Source organism: Vulpes lagopus, chromosome 4 (genome assembly GCF_018345385.1).
Source record: "Vulpes lagopus strain Blue_001 chromosome 4, ASM1834538v1, whole genome shotgun sequence".
NCBI lineage: Eukaryota > Metazoa > Chordata > Mammalia > Carnivora > Canidae > Vulpes > Vulpes lagopus.
Genome location: NC_054827.1, coordinates 95,547,557 through 95,562,081, shown reverse-complemented (window position 1 = coordinate 95,562,081; position 14,525 = coordinate 95,547,557). Strand labels below are relative to the sequence as shown.

Here is a 14,525-nt window from a genome sequence, read left to right as displayed (position 1 = left end):
TGGGAAAATCAAAATCCAAAATCCAAAAAAAGATATAATGAAACAAGTTCAGCAAATAAGCAGCTGTATTTTCTAGCAGAAAAAAATATACTTGAAAAATTTGATCATAAAGAATGGAAAACCTGTAATTCCCATATTCCAACTTGAAGAGAAAATGCAACAGCAGATAGTAAAGAAAACCATTAATCAGAAATACAAAACTCAAAAATGAACAAATCTGAAACAGAAATAAGAATACTCAAATATACTCAAGAAATATGCAAAATAAACTTGGAAACAGAAGGTTAATTTCTAAGGTGACCAAAAAAAAAAAAAAAAAAAAAAAAAGCAGTATGATCAAAATTTCTACTAGGGACAGAGATCAGAAACAGAACAAGAAAAAGATATATATATATGGAATAATCCATGTATGAGATAACTCATTGTGACATCTCATACCAAAACAGTAAAAATAAACATCATGTCCGTGGATATTAATAAGCTATACTGCTTCCACACAATGACAGTATTTAGCCATACAAAAGAACATGGAAGATATCTCTACACTGATATGGGGTGATTTCCAGGATATATTGAAAAAGTTGTTCCTCACACACTGTCCCCTGGAAAATGCACTAGTATTTAATAACAAAGGTCACACCTTGTACTCCAAACTGACTTTTAAAAATGACATTCCCCAATGATTTCTTATGAAAATGGTTTATTTCAGGCCTAGAGTTAAAAATGCTCAAAGTGAGCTCAAAATTTCAAAATGTAATGAGGTGATGTTAAGAGCATATCAAAACTAAGTAGTTTCAATATCATGAAGATTAATGATTGTGAAAAACATTCAATATATAAAAAATCTATGAGTTCATAACAGTATTCGGAAAAAGGCAAAAAAAAAAAAAAAAAAAAAAACTAACCAAAATCCAAACTCAATTGTCACTATTCAAACTATTACATTAACTCCTTAATCTAAAATTATTTAATTACATTTTATTGTGCCTTTTCAGTAAAACTATTTTACATAGTAATCAAATAGCAGCCACTGATGAGGAAAAAGAACAGCAGGTAGAATGAAAAAAAAAAAAGAAATTTTTTTCCAAATCACCATTTTGCAACCTCCAATGAAACAATGGATTCAGGTAAGGATACTAATAGATACAAAAAATCAGAAGAAAGATAAGAGGTTTTGGGACAATGATGGTGGCGATGACACAATTACTTTGTTTTTGCTTTTCTTTTCAATCTTCCTAATCTTTTGGATAAACCCAGAGCTAACTGGATGGGAAAATGGAAGACCTACAGATACACCTTCAAAACGAGGTGACAAGATATCGCCCCATAAATCCTTCCACGTAAATGAACAGAAAAACACCACTTGACACGGCTAGAATACCTGGTTGGTATCTCTGTCAGTGGGTGTAGAAGCAAAAAGAAGGCAACTGTGTTTCTTCCAGCTCAGGGAACAGGGAACCTCAAAACCATCATCAACCTGCTGGAAAGCCCAGGCCAATATGAGAAGGCAGCCAAAAGAGAGAGTTATCCAGTTTGTAGCTAAATGCAAGGGGAGCATGATACAGTAAAGAGTTCTGGGTCCTTAAAGCCCTGGAACACCAAAATTCCCTTCCAGAACTGAGGAGAACCTGCTGGAAATAAGGTCCAAATTGACCAAATCAAGAATAAAAAGGCCTAGGAAAATTCTAATAAAGGTGGGAGAGTAGAATAGGCAGTTTCAGAAAAGGCTTCATTAAAAAAAAAAAAAAAAAAGGCAGCCTCATATATGTACCTGTAAAAAAAAAAAACATTTTGCAAAAACAAAATGCACAGAGCCTTCTTTAAGCATGAAAAAGCTGCTCTGGCCTATCTCTTCCTCTTCTAAGCATGAGAAAACTCATCTGACTTTAAAAAAAGGAATAAAGAGAGCAACAGAAAAAGATCACACACAGAGTTACTAGAGAGGAATAGTGTGTGTGTGCATGCAAGAATCATGTCTTTATAGAGAATAAAAGTGCGCCAAAGATCTGCCAACAAAACACATGAAAACTGTAAACAGATTTCAAATTAAGGTAAAAAAAATTTTAAGTCACAGTAGAGGCTATGAAAGGACAATTAAGTCAGAAACATAACTAAAACTGAAGAAAAGATCTTGAAAGGTATGACAGGAGCAGGGGATAACTAGAAATACAAAGAAAAGAAATCATATCAGATGGAGGAAACTAAAACTGAACTAGAGGAACCACAGGATAAATGAAGCACAATGATAGTACCACAAAAACAGAAGATAAACTTAAATTGAACAAGAAGAAAAGAAGTCATACTTGAGACTTTCTTTCTCAACCCAGAGTCACAGCTGGGAGGGTTTTTCTGCCACAATTGGTCCTGGCCTGGTAAGTGCTCGTCTTTCTCGTAGGGACCCAGAATCCCTCCTAGCCGAGGGACCGTGAATGGCCGGCAACACGGGCCTAATTCATCTGCCACAAAAGGCACTGAGCGCAGCAAGAACTCTCCACCCATGGGAGGCTAAGATACCACACATGTCTGCATGGAGAAGCTGTTCATTTCATCTCCCTCAAGCAACACCATCATGGACCAGTGGGAGCCCTCATGGAATAAGATACATAAAGCAAAGCAGGATAGTGCCTGCAAAGGCTCTGAAAACTAAAATTGTCTCTGGAACCACAACCCACAAAAAGTATGCTAGGACTCGTGTGTTACACTTGAATAGGATGATTGCCTACTAAAGTAAAATAATGTAAACAGGACCCAGGATCTCCTAACAGACACAATGTCTAGGATGCAAGCCAAATTACAACATGAAAGAACAAGAAACAAGTGGTGTCAACATTGAGATGAACAGGATATGTTGGAATTATCTCACAAGGATTTTAATGCATTCATCATAAAAATGATTTTACAATTACAAGCTCTATTGTTTCAGAAATGAAACAAGAGAAAAATCTCAGAAAAGAAACAGCAGTTATTTTTAAAAAGGAGCCAAATGTGAATTATAGAACTGGAAAAACATAGAGAAAAATACTGGATAGGCTCAATAGTAAAGAAGACAGAGGATAAAAAAAAAAAAAACCGAACTAGAGAAAACTAGAAAACAAAAGAAAAAACAAACACCAAAAACCAAAATCAAACCAGTCTCAGGTGCATGTGTAATGATGATAAATGACTGAACACGGGTACTACTAGAAGCTCAGAAAGAAAGGAGAGACACTGGGGCTGAAAAAATATTTGAAGAAACAGTGCCCCCAAATTTTCCATGTTGGGCAAAAAAAAATAAACAAACAACCCACAAATCCAAGAAGCTGAACAAATCCCAATGGCATAAACAAAACTACTCTTCAGCAATAAAGACATCTCCAAACAAAGGAAAACTAAAAGAATCTGCCATTAGTAGACCTGTCTTTGAAGAATGACTAAGAGAATTCATAAAAGACTCTTAAAGCAAAAGGGAAGAATTGAAATAGCAGAAATACAGGTATACACAACAAAATTCTCATGAATTTTGTAAATCCTATGTGATGACTGACATAAAAATTATAACAGTATTAATATTCACAACAATATTTAAAAGTGGGGAAAGAAACCTAATTGAAAGCAAGGTTTCCATACTTCATTGGAAGAGAGGAGATGCTGATCCACTTTCACATGTGTACAATGTAATGTACCACAGCAAACAGGAAGAACACTATACTAAACCATACAACCCAAACAACACTAGAAGTAAATCAAGACGGAATCCTAAAAAAACGTTCAAGTAACAAGATAACCCATGGAAACAAAATGATAAAGGAGAAACAGCAAACATGAAATGGTAGACATAAGCCCTAATGTATCAATAATTACCTTAAATAGGAATTTTCTAACTATCAATTACAAGGCAGACAGAGTGGATGGAAAAAAAGGACTCAACTACATGCTATTTCTAAGAAACTCATTTCAAATTCAGCAACAGATAGGTTGAGAATAAAACATCAGAAAAAAGATATCATGCAAACATTTAAAAATAAACCAGGAATGGTTATATTCATATTAGATTTAGAGCAAAGAAAATCACAAATTAAAAAAAGGGACTTAAAAAAAAAAATAAAAATAAAAAAATAAAAAAAGGGACTTTATGTAATGATAAAAAGACCAATCCACCAATAAGACATAATGACTATAAATGGGTATGTACAAAAAAAATAAATGAAAGAAAGAAAGAATGCAAGATATGTACCAAATGACAGAGCCTCAAAATACATGAAGCAAAACGTGACAGAGATAAAAGGAGTAAGAGAAAAGTATCAGAACTCTCAAATTCAATAGTAAAAAACAATTAAGTGCATTCTTGGCATTTAGAGAAACGAAAATTTGTGTTTACCAAATAAATTACATGTGATTATTCATAGCAACTTTATTCATAACAGCTCCAAATGAGGAACAAACATGAAGTTTTTCAACAGGCAAATGGCTAAAAAACATTGGCAAATCCCAAAATGTGACATATTAGGTGTGATTCACTTATTTCACATTCTTGAAATGACAAAATTAAAGAAACAGACAACAGATTAGTTATTGTCAGGGATTAAGGACCAGAGAGGGCATAGTGAAAAGCTATAGATATATGGGTTTGACGGAATATAGAAAAGCAACAGGAGGAATTCTTGTGGTGATTGAACTTTTCTGAATTTTGACTGTATCCTACTTGTGATATTGTAACTAATGTTTTATAAAAATTTGCTACTAAGTGAAATATGATAAAGTGTACACAGGGTCTCTGTGTGATTTTTTTACAACTGCATACCAATCTAGAATTATCTCACAATAAGAAGTTTAATTTAAAAAAAATGGTAAGGGCAGCCCCTGTGGCGCAGCGGTTTAGCACCGCCTGCAGCCCAGGGTGTGATCCTGGCGACTCCTGGAGACCCTGGATGGAGTCCCACATCGGGCTCTGTGTATGATGCCTGCTTCTCCCTCTGCCTGTGTCTCTGCCTCTCTCTCTCTATGAATAAATAAATAAAATCTTTAAAAAAAATATTTAAAAAAAATGGTAAAAGAAGATTAATAGATCAGACAAATATAGATTCTGGAGGAAAGAAAATCAGTAGACGGAGAACCACACCACATAATGATAAATGATCAATCTATCAAAAAGACATACTGAGGCTCAAGGTTTATGCACCAATCAAAAGATCTTCAAAATACATAAAGTCAAAACTGATAGACCTGAAAGGAGGAATGGACACACCCACCAGTATGGAGCTTTCAACACCCCTCTCTCTGAGTGACTGATAGAACTACTGGTCACAAAATCTACAAAATCATCAATGAACAAAATCTAAATTAACAATCACCAAACATTCCACCCACCAACAGAGAATATACAAATTCAAAAGTATTGACAGTCATGCAAGAATAAGTTCTCTGACTATAAAAGAATCAAACTAGAAATCAATAAATGAGAAGAAAGAAGAAAATATCCAAAAACCCTGGAAATTAAACATAATTTTAACAAAGAAAAAGTCTCAAAATACATTTTAAAAAATACAGATATGAAAAAAAAGAAAAACACAACATATCAAAACATATGGGATATAGCTAAAGCAATAATGAGAATAAAATTTAAAGCACTAAATGCTTACATTAGAAAAGAGGAAAGGTCTCAAACCAATCACTGTTTCTCTCCTCAGTAAGCTAGAATGAGAAGAGCAAAATAAACCAAAACAAAGGAAGAAACTAATAAAGAGCAGAAATCAATGAAATTGAAAATAAGAACAGAGAAATAAAAAGCTAGCTTTTCAATATAATCAATAATTTCAAATCTCTCAACAAAGACTAACAAGTTAAAAAAAAAACCATAATTACCACTATGAGGAATAAAAAAGGGTATGATCAGTTCAGACCTGCAGACATCAAAAGGATAAGAAGGGAATATTATGAACTCTTCACACATAAATTTGACTACTTAAATAAAATAGATCAACTCCTTGAATAACACAAACTACCATAACCCACCCAGTATGAAAGAATATCTTAATCGTATTATAAACACTGAAGAAACTGAATTTCAAATTCTCCCAAAAAGAAAGGAAATTTCCAGGCCCAAATGATTTCGTTGGAGAATTCCACAAAACATTTAAGAAACAATTAGTACCACCTTAACACAAACTCTCCTACAAATAGAACACTTCCCAACTTTTTACGAGGCCAGAATTAATCCTAATGTTTAAACCAGACCAAGACAACATAAAAAAAGGACAAAAACTATAGGCCAGTATATCTCATGAACTCAAGACACAAAAATAATCAACCACCATTACTACATCAAATGTGACAATGAACTAAATGGAAATGACTGAGATATGGAACATTGGTTCAATAATGGAAAATCCATTAATGCAATGTGCTGTATCAAATAGCGAATAAAGAAAACCATGCTTCTAGCAACAGATGTGGAAAAAACATCTGACAAAAAGCCAAAAGCCTGTTCACAGCAAAGCTCAACAAACAAAGTATAGGGGGGCTTCCCTGGGTGGCTCAGTGGTTTAGCGCCTGCCTTCTGCCCAGGGCATAATCCTGGAGTCCTGGGATCGAGTTCCACATTAGGCTCTCTGCATGGAGCCTGCTTCTCCCTCTGCCTATGTCTCTGCCTCGCTCTCTGTGTCTCTCCTAAATAAATAAATGAAATCTTAAGAAACAAAAGACAATAAAACAAAACAAGCAGACAAAAAAAAGAAAAAAAAAACAAACCCACAAGGTACAGAGGTTGGAACCTCTGGAATTTGTAGAGCACCAACTACACTAATATGAAGCTTAAGAGATAAAGATAAATGCTTTCTCCTAAATTCAGGAACAATTCAAGGCTTTTGCTTTAACTACTCTTATTTAGCACAGTGCTAAAAGTTTTAGCATAAATAAGGCAGGAAGAAAATAATAAAAGGCATACAAACTTAAAAATAAGCAAAACTATCCCTATTTACAGATGACATGACTGTCTACAAAGAAAACCCCAAGAGGTCTCAAAAAAAAAAAAAAAAAAAACCTAAAAAACCTTCTAAAATAAGTGAAGATCAAAGTCCAAAATAGAAGATCAACATGTAAAAAAAAAAAAAAATCAATCATATTCCTGTATACTAACAACATGTGGGAACCAAAATTAAAAATACAATGCCATTTTAATAAAAGGACCTAAATAAATGACGAATTATACTGTATTCATAGGTTGGACAGTGAACTTAGTAAAAATGTCTGTTCTCCCCAATTTGATCTTAATGTAATTCCTATCAAAATTTCATCAAGGTTTTTTTTTTAAGCATAGTCAAAGTGAATATAAAATTTGTATGTTAAAGCAAAGAGTAGCTAAAATATGGAAAAGACAAGAAATCTTTCATTCGCACTCTTATCTGATGTTAATGTTTACCATTTACCTATAGTAATACAGACAGTGCAGTATTGGCAGAGGGATGGATAGAAACACAGATCAAGGGAATAGCATAGGGAATTGAGAAAAAGATTTATATAAACATTATACACTGATTTTTGACAAAGATGCAAAAACAAATCAGTAAAGGAAGGATAGCCTTTTCAATAAATTATATGGGAACATATGGACATCCATAGGCCAAAAGTGAATCTTGACTTAAATCTCAAATGTTATATAAAAATTAACTCAAAATGGACACACTTCAATATAAAATGTAAAACTGTAAAAAATTTTAGGAAAAAAAAATCTTTAGGACCTAAGGCTGGCCAAGAATCTTAGATTTGACTTTACCAAAAACATGATCCATAAAAGAAAAATCAAGGTTAATCAAAATGAAAACCTTCTGCTATGCAAAGATTCTGTTAAGATGAAAAGATTAGCTACAGGAGTAGGAGAATGTACTTGCAAGGCACATACCTCAAAAAGGACTAAAAATTATGAAGAACTCAAAATTCAACAATAAAAAACCCCAGACATTTCACCAAAAATAATATATAGATGGCAAATAAGTACATGAAAAAATATTCCACATTATAGCCATCAAGGGTAGTTCAAATTATAGCACAATGAGGTATCATCACAACCTATCTAGGAGAAAGGATAAAGTTAACAATTTTGACACCAACAAATGCTAGCAATAATATGGAGAAACTGGATCATTCATATACCCCAGGGAAATGAAAAATGGTACAGGGACTCTGGAAAATAATTTAGCAGTTTCTTAGAAATCTAAACATGTACTTATCATATGACCCAGGATTGCACTCCTGGGCATTTATATCAGAGAAATGAAAACTTATGTTCACACAAAAATCTGTGCTTAAATGTTTAGTAGCTTTATTCCTAATAGCCAAATCTGACAATAACCCGTGTCCTTTAGCAGTTGAATGGTTAAACCAAATCTGGTACATGTATGCCATGCAATACTACACACAGCAATAAAAGGGAATGACTAGCTGATTCATGTGACAATTTTGATGGATCTCAAGGTAATCATGCTGGGGTGCAAAGTATGCCTAGAAAGGGAGAGCAACACAGACCCTTCTGGTGATGAAAAAGTTGTACACTAAGATGAGGACAGTGGTTATCTGAATCTATACAATGTGATCCAAGTACACGAACTGAACGTACATAGAAATAAGGGCCTAACCACTGATGAAATCTGAATATGATCTACAGGATGAACCAATATCAACTTCCTGAATTTGAAACTGTGCTATAGTTATGCAAAATGTTACCACTGTGGGAAAGTAGAAAGGCTATTACAGGACCAACCTATACTTTAAAAGAAAATTCCAATAATCTACAGTTATTTCCAAATAAAATTTTTAAAAACTCCAAAGAACAAAACTTTCAACAAAGAAATGTCCAGGCCCAGATAGTCTCCTCTGGTAAATTTGAACAAATATTTAAGAGGAAAAAAATACCAATCTTATGCAAGTATTTCTGAAAATAAGGAACAGTTTTCTTTTACAACTCACTACAAGGGTAGCAAAAGCCTGATGTGTATAAAAAAGGTAATTATAGGTCAATATTCCTCATGAATACAGACCTTAAAATGTTAGTAAAATAAAAGAGCAACACATTTATAAACTAATAGACCACACGGCTAAGTAAGGTTTATCTAGAAATAAAAGGCTGATATAATATGGAAAAATTCAATGAAATGAATCACATTAACTGTGGGGAGAAGATAATTAAATCTGAATTTGATAAAGTCTTAATTTTTTTTTAAATTTTTAAATAAGATTTTATTTATTTGACACAGAGAGAGAGAGAGAGAGAGAGAGAGCACAAGCAGGTGGAGCAGCAGGCAAGAGTGAGAGAGAGGAGGAGGCTCGGAGCCCGATGTGAGGGTTGATCCAGGACTCTGGGACATGACCTGAGCTGAAGGCAGATGCATAACTGACTGAGCCACCCAGGTGTTGCTTGATCAAGCCTTTTAAATAGAAAGTCAGTATCAACTACAAAGAAACTGCAGTAGTCCTTGACTCTCACCCCAAAACACTAAGGAGGGCCATTTAAAAAGATACCTCTAAGTCTCTTAGTAAATGAAATCAGGGAGAGCTTTATCAGCAACTAGAAAACATATACACAAAAACTTCCTTGAGAGTCAACATTTAACGCTTTATTTTTATTAATGCTAGACTCTTAAATGTTCATGTTTTACATTTAGTTGTTTTTGAAAAATTTATTTTCATTAACTTTATCAGTGGTAACAATTGTAATAGAATTATATTTTTAACAATAAAAACTAAAATACCTTTATTGGTTTTTTTCTATTACATCAAGTGTTAAGCTACTAATTTTTAGCTTAAATGTATTAAACAGTTTCAAAATGTTTTATTCATTTCAATTCAATAACGTCTGAACACTTAAAATGAAATAAATATCAACCAAGATAACAATATCGCCAATTTTTTCCTGGTATTATAATAACTATTCTAAGTCTTCAACTTTCTAGTAGTTGTAGATTCTATTTAATCAATGAATATTTTCTTATATATGTTGACAAAATAAGAAGTTTGAATTTTGTTTAAAAAGGTTTTAAGAATACCGTTAATGGTGAGAATGATTTGGAAGCTACTACACCCATCTTTTCATTTGCCTTTCAAATCACACATTAACATATGATCTTAAGTATCAAGTAGGAATTATGTTATAAGCTAGAAATAAAAACTTTAAAAAATAATTTCTCTATAAAGAACACACAAAATATTTCCAACTATTCTCAAAGAAAAACTAAGAGGCTACAAACCTATCTGTGATTAACATCACTAACATATACTACTGTGAAGTCCTTGGGACTCACAGTGAGGTTTTATCTTGTCCTCAACCTTTTCATGTGTCAATCTGAAACTTCAGGTAAGTAGCGTATTAGCAGTTGCTTAGTTATATAATTGCTACTAGAAATGACTTCAGGTGTACTAAAAAAGAAGAAATACAAGTATCCTCCTACATAGCAGGAAGAATAAAATAACAGAAAAATAATGTAATATAAAATGTTATTCATCTCTAGATACAGCTGATACTCAATTCTGGTGTTCACATACTGTAGTCTTAGAGCAATTACCTTCAGAAACAATCTCCAGAAGTCATGTTTGCATTCCTCAACTTATCCCACTAGTAGGCAACAAAAAAGCACCTTTGTCCCCGTTTACCAATCTCCACAAGGGAGGAAGAAATCTGTCTTTTAAGATTGAATAGTATAGTACAGAAAAGGAGATAGTATGGTATTGAACAGCATCTGTTTGGAAGCACTTAAGATTGGGAATCTCTACATTTTTCTGTGAAAATCTGGGGCTCAGTTACTTCAGGTGTAAAACAAATGCTAATATGTACCTTGGCATCTGATTATAAAGATTAAATAAAAGAATGTAAATTTCACACAAAGGGTACTTCAAATAGGGTCAAGAATAACAGCTCACTAACACAGGGTTCAAAAGAAAAGAGAAACTTTCAGAGATGATTTTCATCATTTTCGAACCAGCAGTAAGCGTAAGCACATGCTAATCAGAATCACTAGGAATGTTAGGTCATTTATACCCCAAATGCAGAATAAAACATGTGACTTACATAAAACACTTCATTCAAGAAATGAATAATAATAAAAATTGGTGATATTATAAATACACTTCTAATATAGATTAAGAATTTGTGAGTTTGCTTATGTGCTAAGTAATACCTAGAGATGAAGGTCTAAAGCATGAAGTACACACCCCTTTGATGAATTTCATCTTCCTTTTAAGAATTAAGTACCTCACCTAATCAGAACAGAGTCCCTGGTATAGCCACCGTCATATTCTGTAGTTTCTTCTAGTGCTTGGAAATCTAGATTCTGCAAATTCAAGAAAATATGTCTTAACATATATATCACACCATTACAAACAACAGGGTGTTTTTCAGACACTTTGTTTTCTTACCCGGCTTCCACATATAAGCAATTCAATTTCCTCTGGTCTGAATAAATACTTTAAAGGAGATTCGTTGGTCACCATATGAAAACCTCTCCGAAAAGCTTTGAACTGTTTTTCTACTGATTTATTGAGAATGTAGTCAGAATAGAGATTGACAAATTCCTGCAGAAAACATTAACCACAAGAACTTCTTATAACATACTATACAAGTAAAACACAACAAGATACTGGGCTGCATAGCTTGTTTTTATTTTCCCAGAGAAGGAATAAACATTCATGAATATTTTTAAAGATTCATATTTTACACATAGAAAAGAAAATACAGGCATACCTCAGAGATACTGTGAGGCTGGTTTCAGTTCATTACAATAAAGTGAATACTGCAATAAAGCGAGTCAAATGAAGTTTTTGGTTTCTCAGTGCATAGAAAAGTTATGTTTACACTACACTGTAACTGATGTTTATAATAATAGTATGTCTCAAAAAATGTATGTACCTTAATTTTTAAAATATTGCTAAAAATTGCTAACCATCATTTTGAGTTTTCAATGAGTCAGAGTCATTGAGCATAGATCATAATAAATACAATAATGATGAAAAAGTTTGAAAAATGTGAATTAACCAAGTGTGACAAAGAGACACAGAGTGAGCAAATGCTGTTAGAAAATGGTGCTGACAGATTTGCTCAATACAGGGTTGCCATAAAACTTTAATGTATAAAAAAATGCAACATCTGCAAAGTGCAGTAAAGTACAATAAAACAAGGTATGTCTGTACCTTTAACAATTTCACAGCTCTCTGCAATAGCAAATATCGAACTCTAAAAGGCCATGTACATAAACTAATTATATGTGTTTCAATTTTGATTTTATATTTAGTAAGACTGAATACAAAAGCAGGCATCAATACAATTTTGAGTCCGTCAACCAGGTGTGTGAACACAGAGCCATTTAAATCATGTATATATCTATTTGCAAAACGAACAACTGCAATGTACTAGATCGGAGCAAACCAGGACGCCTCATATTGTTTATGCTAGAATATTTGGGAAGTTGCCTACTGTTATTCAGTTCAGCCAAAATGTTGGTGTTTTACTTGATAAAGATGTTGGTACCAAATCATAAACGCTAAATGCATTTTGTATCCTAACTTAGAGATTATAATATTTTATCAAAAATTATATTATAAAACTATGTTTTTTAAAGGTTTACTATATAGTTTATCTTAAGTTTCCTGTCACGTTCTGGGTTATTCCCCTCTGTTTCCAGATGCTTACAGAAAACATGTATCTAACTTAAAAAACACTTTTCACTAGTATTTTTAAGTCACATATGTATATATATATATATACACACATATATATATATATACATATATATATACACATTAAAGGCAATGATAATTTGTTGGGTGATAAGGATCCTAATCATGAGGTCCTTGTTTCTCTCCCCTGTACAGTTCAGTATCATAAATACATTGTTTCTGCTTTTTATTACAGCCACATTGTGTCACTATCTCCTACTCCTGTCCTTTTTCTTAAAAATAAAAAGGGCAAGTTTAAGCCCAACTACAGACTCATACCAGCTTACACCAAAGATTTAGAAAACTGTGGCTTTCACTTATAAGAATTTGATTACCTAATTTCTTGATTTTCTGTATGAACTAGTTTAGATACTCCTTTAAAAATTACAAGCATATATGCTTTAAAACTGTTAATAAAGAAACAATGATGATATTAAACACTTATTACCTTCCTATTTTCATTTGTAATTGGAATTTTATCACCATTTTCCTTTAAATCATACATCATGGGATTACCAAAGAGGTCTGTCTGAGATATCTGGAAAGTGATCATCATGTCATCTTCCACATTCCCTTCATATTCCAATAAATCTTTTAAACTCTGATAGAGGACCTAACAACCAGAAATGAAAAATTAGGCTACCACAAAACTATAAAATACAAGTTTCCCTCTTCTTAGGAAGAAAAAAAAAGACAATAAGAACTAAAGCACAGACAACAAACAACAACAAAAAAGAAAAAACAAAAACCCTGAAGCACAGAAAGTATCTCTTCTGTCCCTCAAATAGTTTACAATACAGAAAGATTGACATTGACAGTCACTGATCTGTCCAATTCTCTGCTAAGAAAACCACAGCATTGATTTAGCAATGGATTTTACACTGTGCTCCTATGAGAGAACCTCAGAGGTGTCTAACAGTAATGGAGGGGTTGGAGACAGAAACAGACATACTAACTGTAGCCACCAAGCCCCTTATCCAGAGTAGCTCTGATTTCACCTGGCGATCTCATGTGGTTTCATTTAGAAAAGAAAAAAAAAAAAAAAATCCCACACCGAAAACCAAAAAACCAAAACAACATGTTTAAAAGCCCTTTTCTACAGTATCAATACTACAAAATCTGCTTGCTGATAGTTACAATAAATTTCTCCTTTGAGTTTTTAGTGTCCATGGTACTTCAACAAATTACAACAACTGTATCTTACTAGGTATAATATTAACAAATGAAAATAATTCCAAATGAAAACTTTTTTACATAAACCATAGTTTTACGTTTAAATAAAATCTACAACATCAAATAAAAAAATAGCAGACTTACAGGGTGAGAGTCTCCTAGGTCACGAAAAGTTCCTTTTTTCCCCATTAGCTTCCTGTAGACAACCATGGGAAAATGTACATCCAGTATACAGTTATTGTAAATAGCCAGACCCAGCACTATGCCAATCAGAGTGAACTGACCCTCAGTTTCAAAAGAGGATGGATTAAACCAAAATAATTTTGTAGATTCATCATATGTGAACATACCTATAAAAAATGATTTAAAAAATACAGTAATATTAAAGACTGATAAACGATACAAATATAAATATAAAATAATTACACAAACTTGTATGTAGTGGCAATAAAGCAATTTCGGTTGCATTTTCCAAGAAGTTAGGGAAAATGTTCACTAAATTCAAGTTCTCTTATCTCCTACTAATACAAATGATAAATTAATTTGTATTCATACAAATGATATGATAGAAAAATAAATGTAAAATTGAAGGGAAAAAAGCTTTATAAAAACTTATTAACACAGATTTAATCTATATGTGCTGTTTTCAAAAAACAATTTTTAATTTCAAGGAA

At 32.8% G+C, this 14,525-nt stretch overlaps 1 protein-coding gene across 10 annotated transcripts in view; it reads right to left on the bottom strand.

Annotated features, from left to right (window-relative positions):
- The window catches only part of UBE3A (ubiquitin protein ligase E3A), a 95,343-nt gene that overhangs the window by 5,213 nt on the left and 75,605 nt on the right, over positions 1 to 14,525 (bottom strand). For all 10 annotated transcript variants that reach the window (XM_041751408.1, XM_041751409.1, XM_041751411.1 and 7 more), the window contains 4 exons: positions 13,996 to 14,201; positions 13,127 to 13,291; positions 11,383 to 11,538; positions 11,224 to 11,297 (listed from right to left, as the gene is read on the bottom strand). In XM_041751408.1, the coding sequence (XP_041607342.1) occupies positions 11,224 to 11,297; positions 11,383 to 11,538; positions 13,127 to 13,291; positions 13,996 to 14,201 (601 nt within the window). The remainder of the gene's footprint in view (positions 1 to 11,223; positions 11,298 to 11,382; positions 11,539 to 13,126; positions 13,292 to 13,995; positions 14,202 to 14,525) is intronic.